General features: G+C 44.9%; 1 protein-coding gene across 1 annotated transcript in view; it reads right to left on the bottom strand.

The window, feature by feature from the left end:
- Positions 1-21,638, bottom strand: part of LOC120062236 (LIM and calponin homology domains-containing protein 1-like) — a 90,995-nt gene that overhangs the window by 49,630 nt on the left and 19,727 nt on the right. The window contains exons 4-6 of the mRNA XM_039012055.1: positions 19,673-19,703; positions 8,835-8,945; positions 5,191-5,392 (exon numbers count right to left, since the gene is read on the bottom strand). Coding sequence (XP_038867983.1) covers positions 5,191-5,392; positions 8,835-8,843 — 211 coding nt within the window. The 5' untranslated portion in view covers positions 8,844-8,945; positions 19,673-19,703. The remainder of the gene's footprint in view (positions 1-5,190; positions 5,393-8,834; positions 8,946-19,672; positions 19,704-21,638) is intronic.

The raw sequence follows: 21,638 nt of genomic DNA, 5'->3' as shown, positions 1-21,638 counted from the left end.
ACTTTCACCCATAGACACAACCTTTTCCTCCACACTTCCAGTTCCTCCCAAACAATAACACACCCTGGCCCTAGACAGGAAGCTTGGCCTCGTCCCATGTGTTGCATTTCGTTTTCAGAATGTCAGCCCAAACATACATTCGGTGACGAACGTCATAACCTTTTACAAGCCTCCATTAAAAGTTAAGCGGTTGCGCTGCAATACACTGTGGTACTACTCAACGTCTTTCTATGACTGGCATGACATTACAAAACACCTTCCGATTCAGCCAAGCTATAATCCAGACTCCATTCGTGTCTTTGACGCAGTCAGTAAATATTCTTTACAGTTGTTTCCGACATTAGACTTTTCTCACGGCATCATATGTAACATGCGACATTTGCAAACATGGTGGACGCATTGGAATATGGACGTTTGCATCCATTGTCTGGTAATGGAAGGACATGCACTAGCACCATCCAAAATTAAAACATGAAAACATACACGTGTGGCCACCCATACCTAAATACAGTGAAAAACAGATAGTTGTTTGGCCCAGCAATAAGTGCGTAATTTTTTTTGAGAGAAATAGAGCGTAGTGAGAAAGCTGTTCATTGACTATACAGCTCACTGTTCATCACCATAGTCCCCTCCAAGCATGGGACCCTGGGATTGAACACCTCCCTCTGCAACTGGATCTTGGACTTTCCAACGTGCCGACCCCAGGTGGTGAGGGTAGGCAACATTACCTATGCCATGCTGACCCACAACACGTGGGCCCCACAGGGGATGTGTGCTTAGTCCCATCCTGTACTCCCTGTTCACCCACGACTGTGTGGCCACGCACGACTCTAACACCGTCATCAAGTTTGTTGACGACACAACGATGGTAGGCCTGATCACCGGCGATGATGAGACAGCCTACAGGGAGGAGCTCAGTGACCTGGCAGTGTGATGCCAGAACAACAACCTCTCCCTCAATGCCAGTAAGACCAAGGAGCTCATCATGGACTACAGGAAACAGGCCCCCATCCACCACAACGGGGCTACAGTGGAGCGGGTCGAGAGCTTTAAGTTCCTCGGTGTCCAAATCACTAAGGACTTAAAAATCAAATCAAATCCTATTGGTCACATACATGTGTTTAGCAGATGTTATAGTGAAATGTTTGTGCTTTTAGTTCCGACAGTGCAGCATTAACTAACAAGTAATATCTAACAATTTCACAACATATACCCAATACACACAAATCTAAGCAAAGGAAAGGAATTAAGAATATATAAATATATGGACGAGCAATGTCAGAGCGGCATAGACTAAAATACAGTAGAATAGTATAGAATACAGTATATACATGTGAGATTAGTAATGCAAGATATGTAAACATTATTAAAGTGACATTATTAAAGTGACTAGTGTTCCATTTATTGAAGTGGCCAATGTGTCTGTGTATATAGGCAGCAGCCTCTCTGTGCTAGTGATGGCTATTTAACAGTCTGATGGCCTTGAGACAGAAGCTGTTTTTCAGTCTCTCGGTCCCAGGTTTGATGCACCTTCTGGATGATAGTGGGGTGAACAGGCAGTGGCTCGGGTGGTTGTTGTCCTTGATGATCTTTTTGGCCTTTCTGTGACATCAGGTGCTTTAGGTGTCCTGGAGGGCAGGTAGTTTGCCCCTGGTGATGCATTGTGCAGACCCTCTGGAGAGCCCAGCGGTTGTGGGCAGTGCAGTTGCCATACCAGGCGGTGATACAGCCCGACAGGATGCTTTCAATTGTGCATCTGTAAAGGTTTGTGAGGGTTTTAGGTGACAAGCGACAGTGCCTCTTCCCCCTCCAGAGGCTGAAAAGTTTTGGAATGGGCCCTCAAATCCTCAAAAAGTTATACAGCTGCACCATTGAGAGCATCTTGACTGGCTGCATCACTGCTTGGTATGGCAACTGCACCGCCCTCAATCACATGGCGCTACAGAGGGTGGTACGGACAGCCCAGTACATCACTGGGACCGAGTTCCCTGTCATCGAAGACCTCTATATCAGGTGGTGGGAAAGGAAGGCCGGTAATCGCACAAAAGACACCCAAGCCATAGACTGTTCTCTCTGCTTCCGCATAGCAAGCGGTACCGGTGCATCAAGTCTGACACCAACAGGCTACTGAACAGCCTCTATCCCCAAGCCATAAGACTGCTAAAGAGTTAACAAAATGGCAACATAGGCTATCTGCATTGACCCTTCTATTTCATTTTTTTCTCTATGCACATTTTACACACACACACACACACACACACACACACACACACACACACACACACACACACACACACACACACACACACACACACACACACACACACACACACACACACACACGCACATGCACACACAACATACGCTGCTGCTACTCTGTTTATCATACTGTATATCCTGATGCCTAATCACCTTACCCCTATACATATTTAACCCTACCACTCCAGTGTAAATATGGTATTGGCACTGACCCTGGAACTGACCCTGTATATAGCTACTGACCCTGGAACTGACCCTGTATATAGCTACTGACCCTGGACCTGACCCTGTATATAGCTACTGACCCTGGAACTGACCCTGTATATAGCTACTGACCCTGGAACTGATCCTGTATAAAGCTACTGAACCTGGAACTGACCCTGTATATACCTACTGACCCTGGACCTGACCCTGTATATAGCTACTGACCCTGGAACTGACCCTGTATATAGCTACTGACCCTGGAACTGACCCTGTATATAGCTCCTGACCCTGTAACTGACACTGTATATAGCTACTGACCCTGGATCTGACCCTACATATAGCTTACTTACTTTTTCGTGTTCTTCTTATTTCGATTTCTTGTATGTTTCTGCTCCACTTGACTTTTCATTTGATTTGTTATAGTACAACCGACTGATATAGAGTACTGCATTGTTTGGAAAAAGCAAGCAAGAAAGGTGTTCCACTGTACTAGTGCACATGGCAATAAAAACCTGAAACATAACTGAGCTGCAAAAGTCAAAGATGGACTGGCAGCTCAAAAAATGTCTGCGTGTGTTTGTGTGCACATATGTATATTAAAAGATGAAAGCAGGCTAGAGTCACTCTGGACAGGATGGTGCGGTTACGGTTAGGCCTCACTCTTGGCTCAGTCCCCCTTGAACAATCAGGTTTTTAAAATGCCCTGGTAGGACAATCAATCATCGGGCTTTAAAATACAGGGCCTAAGAGTTTTCTTGGCTTCTCTATCCATGCCTGGAAAATACATAAAACATTCATATCATATATTTTTCTTCTGTTGTGTTTGATGGAGCAAGTTCCTCTGTTGGGATGACATTGATAGATATAATGTTGCAACTGCTATACAGAAGATGGTCCTCAGTAGCAAGCTGTTTGCTACTATGGTACCAGTATAGCAATTACAGGTGTGTTTCAGGACCATGTGGCCGCCTTTGAGACGGCGGTCAGGCTGTTTGCAACCAATGGTTTTCTAAAGCCGGTGAGACATGTTGAATTTGTTTTCATCCTATGAATTTGGCTCTAGCGTTTGAACGGTTTGGGCCATTAGCTACAATGACCCCATTCCTGAAAGGTAAGCCTCTCAGGAACATATATCTGTTTTCGGTTGCCCTCTACAATGCCCACAAGTCACGCAGGACTCGTTAGAAGGGACTGTGACAAAACAGCACATAATGACTCGGGGGTAATAAATTGATGTCCCTGCTCTAAGAAAGATGACATTCACAATGATCCCGATGATCTTCCTTCTGCTTTCCTGAACCTTTCAACACCTCTCTGATGCATTTTAAATCCCTCTAGCATTCTCATTCGGACAGAACCTCTGGCTCATACAAGTATTTTACATAATTTTAAAGATAAACTTGGTGTTAATCCCACCACAGTGTTCGATTTCAAAAAGGCTTTACAGCAAAAGCACACCATCTGACTATGTTAGGTCAGTACCTAGTCACAGAATAACACAGCCATTTTTCCAGCCAAAGAGAGGAGTCACAAAAAGCAGAAATAGAGATAAAATGAATCACTAACCTTTGATGATCTTCATCAGATGACACTCATGGGACTTCATGTTACACAATACATGTATGTTTTGCTCGATAAAGTTCATATTTATATTCAAAAATCTTAGTTTACATTGGCGCGTTATGTTCAGTAATGTTTTGCCTCCAAAACATCCAGTGATTTTGCAGAGAGCCACATTAATTTCCAGAAATACTCATAATAAACATTGATAAAAGATACAAGTGATAAACTTCTCCTTAATGCAACCGCTGTGGCAGATTTCAAAAAAGCTTTACGGAAAAAGCACACCATGCAATAATCTGAGTACGGCGCTCAGCTCAGCTCCAGTTAGCCCCGAGTGTGCTGTAGGACTGTAGAACTATATCAATCATTAATGGTGTGTGTGTGTTTGTGTGTGCATGCTTGTGCATAAAAATATAGGCACAAGATTAAGTGTGCCCCTATATGACAGGCAGAAACACTCACACCCACAGTGACTAATCGGTATCAGTACCAGGTATCATCATCTTGTGCAACACCACTCAGATTGGAACAGATGAGATGCCGTGTAAAACACGACTCCTCTGAAATATGTTGCAACCCATCAGTCAAGGCTGCCATCTCCTCTATCCACCGCCTGATTTCAATGTTCTCTCTCCCTCTCAACACATGTCTCTTCAAGAGGGCTTTCAAAGAGATGTAACCCATGGCAACAACTCCAAACAGTCAGCCGCAACACCAAACCGCCTTTGCACAGATGTCAATAGCAGAGCTAGGCTGAGCTAGAAGACACCCTGCCAGATGATTCCATTGATATGAGACAGGGAGAGGTTGAAAAGAGCAGATAGGGACAGCTAGTTTCACGTCAGCTGATGGTGACCTTCCCCAATGATACTGTATGTGCAAAATGGCTGCCATGCATCATTAAAGTGCACAAAGTAAAACATTGGTAGAGGATGAGGTAAGTCACTATGTGCTATGACGATACATGAACAAAATAGTTACAGCTATGCAAGCGGCAAGCCACTATAACACAACAGGGTCATATTCATTAGTTCACACCTTAGCACACCGTAGCAAAACCTTTAACAACAGAACATTTTATACAACAAAAATGAAGTTCAGGTAGAAAGTATGTGACAGTAAAAGCATGTGTGGTGTGACCTGTCCGGGCGTCTAGCGTCCTACCATCACTGCCGATGCCGCGGGTGACCAGTACGTCCGGCGAGGGCGTCTGTCTGGAGCGTGACCCGAACGAGTCCAGGCTGTCGAAGGAGTCCTCTCGGCCGTGGCGAGGTGGGGAGAGCGAGTCGCTGCGCTCCGAGTCCCAGCTGTCAATGTAGCCGCTGTCCCGTATGCTGCGTTGGGGGCTCTCCGTTTCCTCCGCCTCCTAACACACACACACACACAAATAAAAACATCCATCACGTCAATGTAAACATTTTTGTGTTGAGATTATCCCAATATCCCATCCAATCCGGATCCATCACTCACCATGATTCCTCCAACCTGGACAATTACATTCACTTCCTCTCCCTCTCTCCGATTTGAATAGATGTTCTACCTCTGTCTCTCTCTGTGCGTCTATAAGCTGCAGCAGTGTATCCTGGTCTGTGGCCTCCTTGGTTTCCAGGGCCGAGTAAAAGCTTTTCCTTCCTGCCTGCCTGAGGAACCTCCTGGTCTTGCCTTGTTTCTCTTCCTCCCCTCCCATTCCCCCTCCTGGCAGCCACCTACCCCCCCTCTTTACCCCCTCTCTCTATCGCCTTACTTTACCCCTCTCTCCTACTCCCTCTCTTCCCCTCGCTCTTTCTGTCTCTTTCCCTCCTCCAGCCCCTCTTAATTCAATTCAATTCAAAGGGCTTTATTGGCATAGGAAACATATGTTTACATTGCCCTAGCAAGTGAAATAGTGAAATAAACAATACAAAATGAACTGTAAACATTAAGCTCACAAAGGTTTCAAAGGAATAGAGACATTTAAAATGTCATATTATGGCTATGTACAGTGTTATAACGATGTGCAAATAGTTAAAGTACAAAAGGGAAAATAAATAAACATAAATATGGGTTGTATTTACAGTGGTGTTTGTTCTTCACTGGTTGCCCTTTTCTTGTGGCAACATGTCACACATCTCGCTGTTGTGATGTCACACGGTGGTATTTCACTCAATAGATATGGGAGTTCATCAAAATTGGACTTATTTTCAAATTCTTTGTGGGTCTTTGTAATCTGAGGGAAATATGTGTCTCTAATATGGTCATACATTTGGAAGGAGGTTAGGAAGTGCAGCTCAGTTTCCGTCTTGTTTTGTGGGCAGTGTGCACATAGCCTGTCTTCTCTTTAGAGCCAGGTCTCCCAACTGTGGGCTCTCTTAATAGCAAGGCTATGCTCACTGAGTCTGGACATAGTCAAAGCTTTCCTTAATTTTGGGTCAGTCACAGTGGTCAGGTATTCTGCCACCATGTACTCTCTGTTTAGGGCCAAATAGCATTCTAGTTTGCTCTGTTTTTTGGTTAATTCTTTCCAATGTGTCAAGTAATTATCTTTTCGTTTTCTCATGATATGGTTGGGTATAATTGTGTTGCTGTTGCTGTCCTGGGGCTCTGTGGGGTCTGTTTGTGTTTGTGAATAGAGCCCCAGGACCAGCTTGCTTAGGGGACTCTTCTCTAGGTTAATCTCTCTGTAGGTGATGGAGTGGTTATGAAAGGTTTGGGAATCGCTTCCCTTTTAGATGGTTGTAGAATTTAACGTCTCTTTTCTGGATTTTGATAATCAGCGGTTATCAGCCTAATTCTGCTCTGCATGCATTATTTTTGCAGAATTCTACATGCAGAGTCTCCCTCCCTTCCTCCCACTATCCCTTTCAGTTTCTTTCCCTTCCCCCTTCCCCCTCCCTCCCTCTTCCCTACTTCCACTTCAACCACTTTCCCCTCCAATTTACTCCCCCTTTCTCTTCCTCTCTCTCTGTGCCAGATCCTGAGTGAAGGAGGATGCTGGGGTCCTATTTGTCTGACCTTGTGATGGGTGTGGGGGGAGGGGTTGTGGGTATTTTGGGTACAATGGCTAGCTTTGAGTGGCAACTCTGAGGGGGGGGGGGGGGGGTCTTACTTATTGGTCAGATCAGTCCTCTGAACCCCAAGCTGAAACCTGAGTGAGCTCAGACAACAGCAGTGGTCCTGGAGCTAAAGGGTGTGCAGGCTTTTGTTCCAGCCCAGCACCAATACACCTAGAGCCCTACTTTAGGAATGTGTCTGGTGACCATTGAACTGACTAGCCTTCAGAGAGCCTAACTAACCTGTAGAGGACACATTGGCCCTTTTCAGGTAACAAACTATCATACTTTATTTTCAGACAGGATATTCAACTGATCTATTGACTGAGTGTCATTTGTCAAGTTAAATGACTATTTGTCTACATCGACATTAAGTTTGCATCATTTGAGCCTTTCACCACTACAGCAGCTAACACATATCACTACATCTCCTGTATTGCGTGCAACATTATTTCATAAATATATTGAATTTCTCTCTCACGTTAAGTCACTGTCGTTATCTTTTGTTAAGTGGAGACGTAGCCCTGTTGTGGTGGATTATAAGGACATCTGGGAAAGCATTCTAGGCTTATTGGTCCTTTCTCATTTTAAGAGAATAGCAGATGGGGATGTCAAATTGCTGGGATGGAATAAATGGCAGAGGAGTGACATCATGCTCTGAATGGGGGGACCGGTAGCTACAGCTACGTCCCTGTCTGTCCCTCAATGTCTGTCCAAAGCCAAAGTCCAGGTTCCAATAGGCCTGACTGACACTGGTTCTGGACAGTGGTGGAAAAAGTACCCAATTTTCATACTTGAGTGCAGGTAAAGATACCTTAATAGAAAATGACTCAAGTAAAAGTCACCCAGTAAAATATTACTTGATTGAATGTCAAAAAGTTTTTGGTTTTAAATATACTTTTAAGTATCAAAAGTAAAAGCAAAAGTATAAATCATTTCAAATTCCTTATATTAAGCAAATCACATGGCACAATTTTCTTGTTTTTTATAAATGTACGGATAGCCAGCAGCACACTCCAACACTCAGACATCATTTACAAACAAATAATTTGTGTTCAGTGCGTCAATTTGTGTTCAGTGCGCTAGATCAAAGGCAGTAGGGATGACCAGGGATGTTCTCTTGATAAGTGTGTGAATTGAAACATTTTCCTGTCTTGCTAACCGTTCAAAATGTAACAAGTACTTTTGGGTGTCAGTGAAAACCTATGGAGTAAAAACGACATTATTTTCTTTAGGAATGTAGTGGAGTAAAAGTAGAAGTTGTCAAAAAATATAAATAGTAAAGTAAAGTACAGATACCCCCCCAAAAAACACTTAAGTAGTACATTAAAGTATTTTTACTTAAGTACTCTACACCACTGGTTCTGGAAGACCAGTGGAAGGCCTGAGATCATCACTGGACAGAGAGAGAGAGAGAGCGATAGAAAGAGAGAGAGATTGAGAGAGAGCATTCTCTTCTAGGGATGACTCCGTGATGAGGGGAAGAGAGGAGAGGAGATAAAGGAAGTTGTGAAACAATGAATGCACCCCGAGGGGAGCTTGCATAATAACATCCTTATGTCTGCAAAATAAAACATATGCTTTGGTTGGACAGTGCCTTCTCGTCTAATATTCCTAATAGTACAGTCACTTAGCAACTGCGAAAAAGTACCTAAAATACACAGCCCTTCGAGGAATTGGACCGCCAACCTTAACATTGTTAGCACTGCAAGCGACTGAGCCTCCACAAACCTCAGGGTTTATGACATCTCATAGCCTTACGTCCTTCCCTGTACGTACCTTTCGCATCTGTGACAGCAGGCCTTCGAACTCCTTCAGGTCAAGTGTGGGCCCGTTATAGGAGGTGCAGCTGTTGGCAGCCCGGCCCAGCCAGTATATGGTAATCAAAACCTGGGGAGGAATTACAACAGGAGGAGGATTAAGAGCCCGTATTTATATTTATATTTTTTTATTTCACCTTTATTTAACCAGGTAGGCTAGTTGAGAACAAGTTCTCATTTGCAACGGCGACCTGGCCAAGATAAAGCAAAGCAGTGTGACACAGACAACAACACAGAGTTACACATGGAGTAAACAATAAACAAGCCAATAACACAATAAACAAGTCAATGAAACAGTAGAAAAAAGAAAGTCTATATACAGTGTGTGCAAAAGGCATGAGGAGGTAGGCAATAAATAGGCCATAGTAGCGAATAATTACAATTTAGCAGATTAACACTGGAGTGATAAATGAGCAGATGATGATGTGCAAGTAGAGATACTGGTGTGCAAAAGAGCAGAAAAGTAAATTAAATAAAAACAGTATGGGGATGAGGTAGGTAGATTGGGTGGGCTATTTACAGATGGACTATGTACAACTGCAGCGATCGGTTAGCTGCTCAGATAGTTGATGTTTAAAGTTGGTGAGGGAAATAAAAGTCTCCAACTTCAGCGATTTTTGCAATTCGTTCCAGTCACTGGCAGCAGAGAACTGGAAGGAAAGGTGGCCAAATGAGGTGTTGGCTTTGGGGATGATCAGTGAGATATACCTGCTGGAACGTGTGCTACGGGTGGGTGTTGTTATCGTAACCAGTGAACTGAGATAAGGCGGAGCTTTACCTAGCATAGACTTTAGGATGACCTGGAGCCAGTGGGTCTGGCGACGAATATGTAGCGAGGGCCAGCCGACTAGAGCATACAGGTCGCAGTGATGGGTGGTATAAGGTGATTTGGTAACAAAACAGATGGCACTGTGATAGACCGCATCCAGTTTACTGAGTAGAGTGTTGGAAGCTATTTTGTAGATGACATCGCCAAAGTCGAGGATCGGTAGGATAGTCAGTTTTACGAGGGTAAGTTTGGCGGCGTGAAGGAGGCTTTGTTGCGAAATAGAAAGCCGATTCTAGATTTGACTCTGGATTGGAGATGTTTAATATGAGTCTGGAAGGAGAGTTTACAGTCTAGCCAGACACCTAGGTATTTATAGTTGTCCACATATTCTAGGTCGGAACCGTCCAGGGTGGTGATGCTAGTCGGGCGGGCGGGTGCGGGCAGCGAACGGTTGAAAAGCATGCATTTGGTTTTACTAACGTTTAAGAGCAGTTGGAGGCCACGGAAGGAGTGTTGTATGTCATTGAAGCTCGTTTGGAGGTTAGTTAGCACAGTGTTCAAGGAAGGGCCAGAAGTATACAGAATGGTGTCGTCTGCTTAGAGGTGGATCAGGAAATCGCCCGCAGCAAGAGCGACATCATTGATATATACAGAGAACAGAGTCGGCCTGAGAATTGAACCCTGTGGAGACTGCCAGAGGTCCGGACAACAGGCCCTCCGATTTGACACACTGAACTGTGTCTGCAAAGTAGTTGGTGAACCAGGCGAGGCAGTCATTAGAAAAACCAAGGCTATTGAGTCTGCCGATAAGAATACGGTGATTGACAGAGTCGAAAGCCTTGGCCAGGTCGATGAAGACGGCTGCACAGTACAGTACTGTCTTTTATCGATGGCGGTTATGATATCGTTTAGTACCTTGAGCGTGGCTGAGGTGCACCCGTGACCGGCTCGGAAGCCGGATTGCACAGCGGAGAAGGTACGGTGGGATTCGAAATGGTCAGTGATCTGTTTATTAACTTGGCTTTCGAAGACTTTAGATAGGCAGGGCAGGATGGATATAGGTCTGTAACAGTTTAGGTCTAGGGTGTCACCCCCTTTGAAGAGGGGGATGACCGCGGCAGCTTTCCAATCTTTAGGGATCTCGGACGATACGAAAGAGAGGTTGAACAGGCTGGTAATAGGGGTTGCAACAATGGCGGCGGATAGTTTTAGAAAGAGAGGGCCCAGATTGTCTAGCCCAGCTGATTTGTACGGGTCCAGGTTTTGCAGCTCTTTCAGAACATCTGCTGTCTGGATTTGGATGAAGGAGAAGCCGGGGAGGCTTGGGCGAGTAGCTGCGGGGGAGGCGGAGCTGTTGGCCGGAGTTAGAGTAGCCAGGAGGAAGGCATGGCAGGCCGTTGAGAAAGGCTTATTGAAATCTTCGATTATCATGGATTTATCAGTGGACCCGGGCCAGGTCGATTAGAAAGGCCTGCTCGCAGAAGTGTTTTAGGGAGCATTAGACAGTGATGAGGGGTGGTCGTTTGACCGCGGACCCATAGCGGATACAGGCAATGAGGCAGTGATCGCTGAGATCCTGATTGAAAACAGCAGAGGTGTATTTGGAGGGCAAGTTGGTCAGGATAATGTCTATGAGGGTGCCCATGTTTACGGATTTAGGGTTGTACCTGGTGAGTTCCTTGATGATTTGTGTGAGATTGAGGGCATCTAGCTTAGATTGTAGGACTGCCGGGGTGTTAAGCATATCCCAGTTTAGGTCACCTAACAGAACGAACTCTGAAGCTAGATGGGGGGCAATCAATTCACAAATGGTGTCCAGAGCACAGCTGGGAGCGGAGGGGGGTCGATAGCAGGCGGCAAAAGTGAGAGACTTATTTCTGGAGAGGTTCATTTTTAAAATTAGAAGTTCAAACTGTTTGGGTATAGACCTGGAAAGTATGACAGAACTTTGCAGGCTATCTCTGCAGTAGATTGCAACTCCTCCCCCTTTGGCAGTTCTATCTTGACGGAAAATGTTGTAGCTGGGTATGGAAATCTCAGAATTGTTGGTGGCCTTCCTAAGCCAGGATTCAGACACGGCAAGGACATGGCGGAGTGTGCTAAATGCATTGTCTATTAACAAGACAATGCATTAACGTCACACTCTGTAGTTTTCAATTTAATGGCAGTTCATTTCCAATTGACCCGGCCACACAGTTGACCAACTTTTGGCAGCACTTTTGGCCTAACCAATTCCCAGTGGTCTCATACTCCATAGCTTGTGCACAAGTTGTGTGTAATTTATGATGCAAGGCTGCTAGCACATGATACATTAGCTAATGAGCTAATTAGCAGAGTTGCTACATATATGCTTTATGGGCACAATGTCCCACACCAAAACCAACTGTTTTTCTTCCTGAGTAAAACTGGCAAAATGCTATCATAAGCAAAGTTAGCATACTGTAGGCCACGAAATACCTTCCTGACAGCTCTAAGGTATACTTCACAACGCTAATGCTATCCAACAGTAACACAAGCATTCTCAGCCAACTGAGAACAATCAGATAATTCCACATTACACACTGTGATAGATGCCAGCTATGGCTCAAAGGCACACTGTAGCCATTAGCTAGTAAGAATATACCACATCTCTATACCATTTCCTCCGTTGACTGTTTGTTTGATGTGAAGTCATGGCATACAACCTAAATCACCCTCAATTCCACTTGTCTTTCATTTGTGAGGAGTACAAACAACAGTTTTATCAAAATGGCCACCAACAGGGTTCACTTCCTGTTTTTTTGGTCCACTCTTTTCACTATCATTGGAATTGGCTAGCCATGGGTTTCTGTACAAGCAAGACAAGACCCAGCCATTGTCCTGGCCACAAATCGGGTCAATATGAACACAATGTGAACACACAGCTATATTTCTCTCTCTCTTTACCATTGCCACATGGGTTAGGTTGATTTACTATTCTAGCATAGCCCTAACCCATTCATAGAGGCTAACTACCTTTAGCGTCTATTGACAATAGTGTCTTCTGGCACAAGGGAGTTTTGTTAAGAGCCCTGACGCTCATTCTAAACGTTAAAACGCATCGCTTTCAGTACGGTTTTAGAAATATAAGGAACGTCTCTTTCATATCGGAGATTAATCATTTTCAAAAAGCAAAAGGTTACGTTACGCCACATCTTTATAGGGTTACCATGTTACAATGCTTATTTACGGAAAACAGAAGGAAGACAAGAGGCATACCGTACCTGTGCTAATTAGCTATCTGCGTTGCCGAACACCTGTGTATAAACGGAAGACAGACACCACACATGTGTCGTCACTGAAAATACTGTCTGTTCAAACTGTGTTAAAACCTGTGCACAGTAAGTGTATATTTAGTATTTGTGAAATTATTTTGAGGTGATATGAAAGTAGAGGGCTTCACATTTCTAAAATTGTACCGTAATTGAGAATCAATTCACATTTAGATGGAGTATTTGGCTGTTTTGGCTGCCAGAGCCAATTCACCTCAAAACAGAACATGTAAGGTCCTTGGATTATAAAGGGTAACATTAGGCTCCTTTAGTCCATTTTTGGGCTAGCATAGCCCTGACAGACTAATTTACTATGCCAACCTCATCCGCTATCTATCTCATCTCCCTCTATGTAGCTAGGCTATCTCATCTCCCTCTATTTAGCAAAGCCACTGTATGAACTCAGCACTCTTGAGATAGGGTGCAGGCCATGCAGCAGGCTGTTAGCCAGCCTGCCAGCTTAGTGGAGTCTGCCACTAGCACAGTCAGTGTAGTCAGCTCAGCTATCCCCATTGAGACCGTGTCTGTGCCTCGACCTAGGTTGGGCAAAACTAAACATGGCGGTGTTCGCCTTAGCAATCTCACTAGGATAAAGACCTTCTCCATTACTGTCATTATTGAAAGAGATTGTGATATCTCACATCTCAAAATAGGGCTACTTAATGTTAGATCCCTCACTTCCAAGGCAGTTATAGTCAATAAACTAATCACTGATCATAATCTTGATGTGATTGACCAGACTAAAACATGGCTTAAGCCTGATGAATTTACTGTGTTAAATGAGGCCTCTCCTCCTGGTTACACTCGTGACCATATCCCTGGCGCATCCCGCAAAGGTGGAGTAATGCTAACATTTACGAGAGCAAATTTCAATTTACAACAAAAATAATGAGCTTCTAGTCATGACATCCTCAAGGTTCCATTTTGGGACCACTATTGTTTTCGCTATATATTTTACCTCTTGGTGATGTCATTCGGGAACATAATGTTAACTTTCACTGCTATGCGGACGATACACAGCTGTACATTTTGGTGAAACATGGTGAAGCCCCAAAATTGCCCTTCCTGGAAGCCTGTGTTTCAGACATAAGGAAGTGGATGGCGGCACATTTTCTACTTTTAAACTCGGACAAAACATATAATAAAAAATAATAAAAAATTGGATGTAATAAATGTATCACTAGCCACTTTAAACAATGCCACTTTATATAATGTTTACACACCCTACATTACTCATCTCATATGTATATACTGTACTCTATACCATCTACTGCATCTTGCCTATGCTGTTCGGCCATGGCTCATCCATATATGTTTATGTACATATTCTTATTCATTCCTTTACACTTGTGTGTATAAAGTAGTTGTAGTGAAATTGTTAGATTACTTGTTAGATGTTACTGCATGGTCGGAACTAGAAGCACAAGCATTTTGCTACACTCGCATTAACATCTGCTAACCATGTGTATGTGACAAATAAAATTTGATTTGATTTGATAGTTCTAGGTCCCAAGGAACAAAGAGATCTTCTGTTGGATCTGACAATTAATCTTGATGGTTGCACAGTCGTCTCAAATAAAACTGTGAAGGACCTCGGCGTTACTCTGGACCCTGATCACTCTTTTGAGGAACATATCAAGACTATTTCAAGGACAGCTTTTTTCCATCTTAGTAACATTGAAAAATCAGAAACTTTCTGTCCAAAAATAATGCAGAAAAGTTAATCCATGCTTTTGTCACTTCTAGATTAGAAGTGCAATGCTCTACTTTCCGGCCACCCGGATAGAGCACTAAATAAACTTCAGTTAGTGCTAAACAAGGCTGCTAGAATCTTGACTAGAACCCGAAAATATATTACTCCAGTGCTAGCCTCTACACTGGCTTCCTGTTAAGGCTAGGGCTGATTTAATGGTTTTACTGCTAACCTACAAAGCATTACATGGGCTTGCTCCTACCTATCTTTCCGATTTGGTCCTGCCGTACATACCTACACGTATGCTACGGTCACAAGACGCAGGCCTCCTTATTGTCCCTAGAATTTCTAAGCAAACAGCTGGAGGTAGGACTTTCTCCTATAGAGCTCAATTTTTATGGAATGGTCTGCCTATCCATGTGAGACACGCAGACTCGGTCTCGGCCTTTAAGTCTTTATTAAAGACTCATCTCTTCAGTAGGTCCTATGATTAAGTGTAGTCTGGCTCAGGGGTGTGAAGGTGAACAGAAAAGCACTGGAGCGACGAAACACCCTTGCTGTCCCTGCCTGGCCGGCTCCCCTCTCTCCACCGGGATTCTCTGCCTCAAACCCTATTACGGGGGCTGAGTCACTGGCTTACTGGTGCTCTTCCATCCCGTCCCTAGGAGGGGTGCGTCATTTGAGTGTGTCGAGTCACTGACGTGATCTTCCTGTCCGGGTTTGGCGCCCCACTCAGGTTTGTGTCGTGTGGGAGATCTTCGTGGGTTATACTCGGTCTTGTCTCAGGGTAGTAAGTTGGTGGTTGAAGATATCCCTCTAGTTATGTGGGGGCTGTGCTTTGGCAAAGTGGGTTGGGTTATATCCTGCCTCGTTGGCACTGTCCAGGGGTATCGTCGGACGGGGCCATAGTGTCTCCCGACCCCTCCTTTCTCAGCCTCCAGTATTTATGCTGCAATAGTTTATGTGTCGGGGGGCTAGGGTCAGTCTGTTATATATGGAGTATTTCGCCTGTCTTATCCGGTGTCGTGTGTGAATTTAATTATGCTCCCTCTAATTCTCTCACCCTCTCCCTCCCCTACTGGAGGACCTGAGCCCTGGGACCATGCCTCAGGTCTACCTGACCTGATGACTCCTTGCTGTCCCCTGTTCACCGGACGTGCTACCTTGAAGCGGACCTGCCGTTTTTGATTCTCTCTCTCTCTCTCTCTACCGCACCTGCTGTCTCTGAATGCTCGGCTATGAAAAGCCAACTGACATTTAAAAGCCATTTGACCTGTTGCACCCTCTACAACCACTGTGATTATTATTATTATTATTATTATTATTTGACCCTGTTAGTCATCTATGAACATTTGAACATCTTGGCCATAATCTCAACCCGGCACAGCCAGAAGAGGACTGGCCACCCCTCAGAGCCTGGTTCCTCTCTAGGTTTCTTCCTAGGTTCCTGCTATTCTAGGGAGTTTTTCCAAGCCGCTGTGCTTCTACATCTGCATTGCTTGCTGTTTGGGGTTTTAGGCTGGGTTTCAATATTACACTTTGTGACATCGGCTGATGTAAAAAGCGCTTTATAAATACATTTGATTGATTGATTGCCTGCTACTGTGGCCATATGGAGATCACGCAGGCTCTTTGATGTTCCAATAAAAATCTGACTGATTGGCTGCTTTGTTTTACTATATCAATGTAATCTAAGGATCTAGAGTTTTTTATGTTTGGCATACAGTCATTGGAAGCACACTTTTCAGACATGTACACAATCTAGGCATACCTCACACACATAATGTGCACATCCAAGTACAGCGTTGAGATTGCCTGCAATGACAACAAGCTCAGTCCGATGATGCTGTGACACATCGCTCCAGACCATGACGGACCCTCCACCTCCAAATCGATCCCGCTCCAGAGTACAGGCCTCGGTGTAACGCTCATTCCTTCGACGATAAACGCGAATACGACCATCACCCCTGGTGAGACCAAACCACGACTCGTCAGTGAAGAGCACTTTTTTGCCAGTCCCGTCTGGTCTAGCAACGGTGGTTTGTGCCCATAGGCGACGTTGTTGCCGGTGATGTCTGGTAAGGACCTGCCTTACAACAGGCCTACAAGCCCTCAGTCCAGCCTCTCTCAGCCTATTGAGGACGTCTGAGCACTGATGGAGGTATTGTGCATTCCTGGTGTAACTTGGGCAGCTGTTGCCATCCTGTATCTGTCCCGCAGGTGTGCTGTTCGGATATACCGATCCTGTGCAGGTGTTGTTAAACGTGGTCTGCCACGGCGAGGACGATCAGCTGTCCGTCCTGTCTCCCTGTAGCTCTGTCTTAGGCGTCTCACAATACGGACATTGCAAATTATTGCCCTGGCCACATCTGCAGTCCTCATGCCTCCTTGTTGTGGGGAAGGGTACCCAAAACATTTCTGCAGCACTGGAGGTCCCCAAGAACACAGTAGCCTCCATCATTCTTAAATGGAAGAAGTTTGGAACCACTAAGACTCATCCTAAAGCTGGCCAAACTGAGCAATCGGGGGAGAAGGGCCTTGGTCAGGGAGGTGACCAAGAACCCGATGGTCACCCTGGCAGAGCTCTAGAGTCCTCTGTGGAGATGGGAGAAACTTATAGAAGGATAACCATCTCTGCAGCACTCCACCAATCAGGCCTTTATGGTAGAGTGGCCAGACGGAAGCCAGTCCTCAGTAAAAGGCACATGACAGCCACTTGGAGTTTGCCAAAAGGCACCTAAAGACTCTCAGACCATGAGAAACAAGATTCTTTGGTCTGATGCAACCAAGATTGAACTCTGGCCTGAATGCCAAACGTCACGTCTGGAGGAAACCTGGTGAAGCATGGTGGTGGCAGCATCATTCTGTGGGGATGTTTTTCAGCGTCAGGGACTGGGAGACTATTCAGGATCGAGGCAAAGATGAACGGAGCAAAGTACTGAGAGGTCCTTGATGAAAACTATGTTATACATTTTTTACTTCCTGTTTCAGGAATTGATTTCACTGAGTACTGCCCCTATATATAGGACCTTCCACCCCCACCTGGGATACGGATGCCTGATGAAGACCTACGGGTCAAAATGTTGTAAATAAATATCACCTGGGAGCATGAGAAGCAGTGTGCAGCATTTTCCTTTCTGTTTTCCATGAGTTTGCCTACAACTCCAGCACCTGCTGAAAGTACCTGGCTGCCACCACCATGCTTCACCGTAAGGATGGTGCCAGGTACTGTATGTTCAGCGTACTGTATGTTCTTCAGCTTTTATCCTTGATGAAAACCTGATCCAGAGCACTCAGGACCTGACTGGGGTGAAGGTTCACCTTCCAACAGGACAACAGCCCTAAGCACACAGCCAAGACATCGCAGGAGTGGCTTTGGGACAAGTCTCTGAGTGGCCCGGCCAAAGACTGAACTTGAACCAGATCAAACATCTGGAGAGACCTGTAAATCGCTGTGTAGCAACACTCCCCATCCAACCTGAAAGAGCTTGAGAGGATCTGCAGAGAAGATTGGGAGAAACTCCCCAAATACAGATGTGCCAAGCTTGTAGAATCATAACCACGAAGACTCGAGGCTGCAAAAGGTGTTTCAACGAATTACTGAGTAAAGGGTCTGAATACTTATAAAAATAAAAAACTGAAATATCACATTTACAAGTTAGCAAAAAATTCTAAACCTGCTTTTGCTTTGTCATTATGGGGTATTGTGTGTAGATTGATGAGGGGGAAAAAAACGATTTAATCAATTTTAGAATAAGGCTGTAACCTAACAAAATGTGGAAAAAGTCAAGGGGTATGAATACTTTCCAAAGGCACTTTAAGTACATTTTAGCAATTACATTTACTTTTGATACTTAAGTATATTCTAAACCAATTACTTTTAGACTTTTACTCAAGTAGTATTTTACTGTGTGACTTTTACTTGAGTCATTTTCTATTAAGTTATCTTTACTTTTACTCAAGTATGACAATTGGGTACTTTTTTCACCACTGCTTTACAGTGCTTGTTTTCTCTGATGTGTTTTACTGGACCAGACAAAATGTGTTGTTTCCCGATGGGAAAATAACCTCTTTGTGTCACAAGCACACACACATACACACGCGTGCACACAACATTCCCACAAGAGCACACATGCTTGCATGAGCACAAGCATGCACAAACACCAACTTCACCCAGCAGCAGCTACAGAACCAAAACACCAAACAATATTTATAATAAAACATACCTACAACATAAACAAAATAGATACCTTACTGTTTACGTATGCATCAGTTTAACATTGCATAAGGCCAGCAGAATTCCCTCCAGTCCCGCATGATAGTCCCTTTTCCTAGCCGAGTCCGAGCTGCGTTTACAAAACGGTCCAAAAATACTTCTCCACCTATCTCATCTTCTCAGTCTGATGGTGCTCAGAGTCTGAGCAAAAATATGAATAATTGAATACTGCTGCTGCAGTTGGCAACAACGAAAAGACTACAGTCGACACTAGCACTAGGCTAGCTCCCTCTAGAGCTGTTGTGAGTTCATGGGACGTTCTGATGCAGTGCAGACGGAGTCTAATGTAGCGTTTCAATGTCCCTGTGCTAAAACAGCTAAAACAGCTCGGTCAGCTGTGGAGCTAGAGCTGGAGACGGCCTACAGAGTACACTATAGCTAGCCAAGTCAAGCAGAGAGCTCCCATTGCTCACACCGCAGAGAATGACAACAGCACTATGCTAGCTCGCTAGCTCCTCTTAGAGCAGCAGAGACAGGAGATAGATGGAGAGTGAGAGAGTGAGGGAGTGTGTGTGTGTGTGAGAGAGAGAGAGAGAGAGAGAGAGAGGCGGTAATGGGATGGACTGACTGAGGGAGAGGGAGACCTTACCGATGATGAAGAGAAAGGAGCGACAGAGAAATAAAGAATGACAGAAATAGAGAGAACACAGACAGAGAGGCAGACGGACAAAGCGACAGAGAGAGAGACCAACCCATGCATGCGAGCGTACATAGCATAAACATATATTTACCGGACAAACAAAATACACAATATAGAGGTGACACTTACATTCGTCAGCTTCCTGCTGGAGTCGGCAACCCTGCCGGGAAGAGAGAGAGACGAAGGTGATCATAGGTTCCAGGTCAGAGAGCTGTCAAACGAGCTGCATTCCTCGCTCTCAGAGAAATAAATCAATAACAACAACACAGTAGTCACAGTGTGGAATGACACACAGATGCAGTTGTGGAAAGCCCCCATCTGGGCTGAGAGAGAAGAAGGAGGAGGGAGAAAGTGAGAGTGGGAGTGGGAGGGAGAGATGGAGGGAGAGAGAGGGAGAGAGAAGAAGGAGGAGGGAGAAAGTGAAAGTGGGAGTGGGCGGGAGAGATGGAGGGAGAGAGAGGGAGAGAGAAGAAGGAGGGAGAAAGTGAGAGTGGGCGGGAGAGATGGAGGGAGAGAGAGAAGAAGGAGGGAGAAAGTGAAAGTGGGAATGGGAGGGAGAGATGGAGGGAGAGGGAAAGAGAGAGAGAGGGGAGGGAGAAAGAGAGGGAGGGAGGAGCAACAGAGGCAGAGAGAAAGAGCGTGCGAGAGAGACAGAGAGAGAGAGAGAGAGAAAGAGAGAGAGAGAGAGAGAGGAGGGAAGTAGAGAGGGACAAGGGGAGAGAGAGTGGTTGAAAGAGAGAAAATAATAGTGTTTGATCTCCAAACTCTCCAGCCTGATTGCCGTTGCTGCAGTGCAAGGTTGTTTGGATGTTTGTCTAGTGTTCAAGAGGCTCCAGGCAACAGCAGGGCAAAGACGGAGAGGCCAGAGTGCCTTTCAATCACACACACACACACACACACACACACACACACACACACACACACACACACACACACACACACACACACACACACACACACACACACACACACACACACATTCAATTCTTATTTCATTTTCTTTTTCTGACACACAGATGGACGTGAGCACAGACACGGAGACAGACAGAGACATGCACACGGAGAGCGACGTTTGCCTTTCTTTCTCTCGCTAACATATTTTTCATCAAACTAAATAAACATGAAACCATATGTCAGTTTCAGAATGGTTAGAGACTGAATTATAGCTACAGGTTCTGTGTTTGTCTGGCACGTGAGTGTGAGTGCATGACTTTGTGTGTGTGTGCCTGTGCGCGTGCGCCTCCGTCTGTGTGCGTATCGTGCACGTTCGTGAAGGAACACGTGCGTGCGCTGATCTAAGCCTACACTTGATACTTTACTCACACACTAGTCAGCAGAGGTCATAGGTCAACCTTGTTGGCTTGTTCAGCTCCCACACGCGGTTCCTTGTCGTAATGATCTGCGCAGGTCACCCAGGGGTTAAGAGTGTTATGCAGCTAACTCCCACATGAGTGGGATTATTACCAAACTGTCAATCAAATGACTCATGTCCAGATCGTTAGTAGGTGGACGCGTAATCACGTGAGGGATGAAACGTTTCCATTGAGTTACACGTCAATATGCCTGTTCATACCTAACCCTTATTTTACCAGGTTGGCTGAGAACACATTCTCTTCAACGACCTAGGGAAGAATTGCAGGGGAAAGAACAGGGCTTGAATGAGCCAATTGGAAGCCGAGGATGATTTGGTAGACACCAAGGATAACACCCCATACTCTTGCGACAAGTGCCATGGGATCATGTAGATTCACTAATCCTTATACTATATGAATTAGTTCAGGCTTGGATGTTTTGAGGTGGAGGTGATTTGTCGATCAGGTATTCTGTGCAGCACCTAGCCCTGTCAGATCCTCCTTCAGGGGTTCAAAAGCCAGATCTCTCCAATTATCAACAGAAAGGCTCTATAGCAACTACAAGATATTTGGAAGATTTTCTGTTTGTTCCCATTTCTGGCCGATTTGATAGGACCTCCCCTTGAGAGGAACACGTTTGTTGGTCGGCAACGTAATACTCATTTCTGATCCAACAGAAAAGGGGGAAGAAAAGGGAAGAGAGATTGAGAGAGAGAGAGAGAGAGACAGCGAGAGAGAGAGAC

This window comes from Salvelinus namaycush, chromosome 17, assembly GCF_016432855.1.
Source record: "Salvelinus namaycush isolate Seneca chromosome 17, SaNama_1.0, whole genome shotgun sequence".
Taxonomy (NCBI): Eukaryota; Metazoa; Chordata; class Actinopteri; order Salmoniformes; family Salmonidae; genus Salvelinus; species Salvelinus namaycush.
Note: the sequence above shows the minus strand (reverse complement) of the source record. Positions and strands in the feature narration are given on the sequence as shown.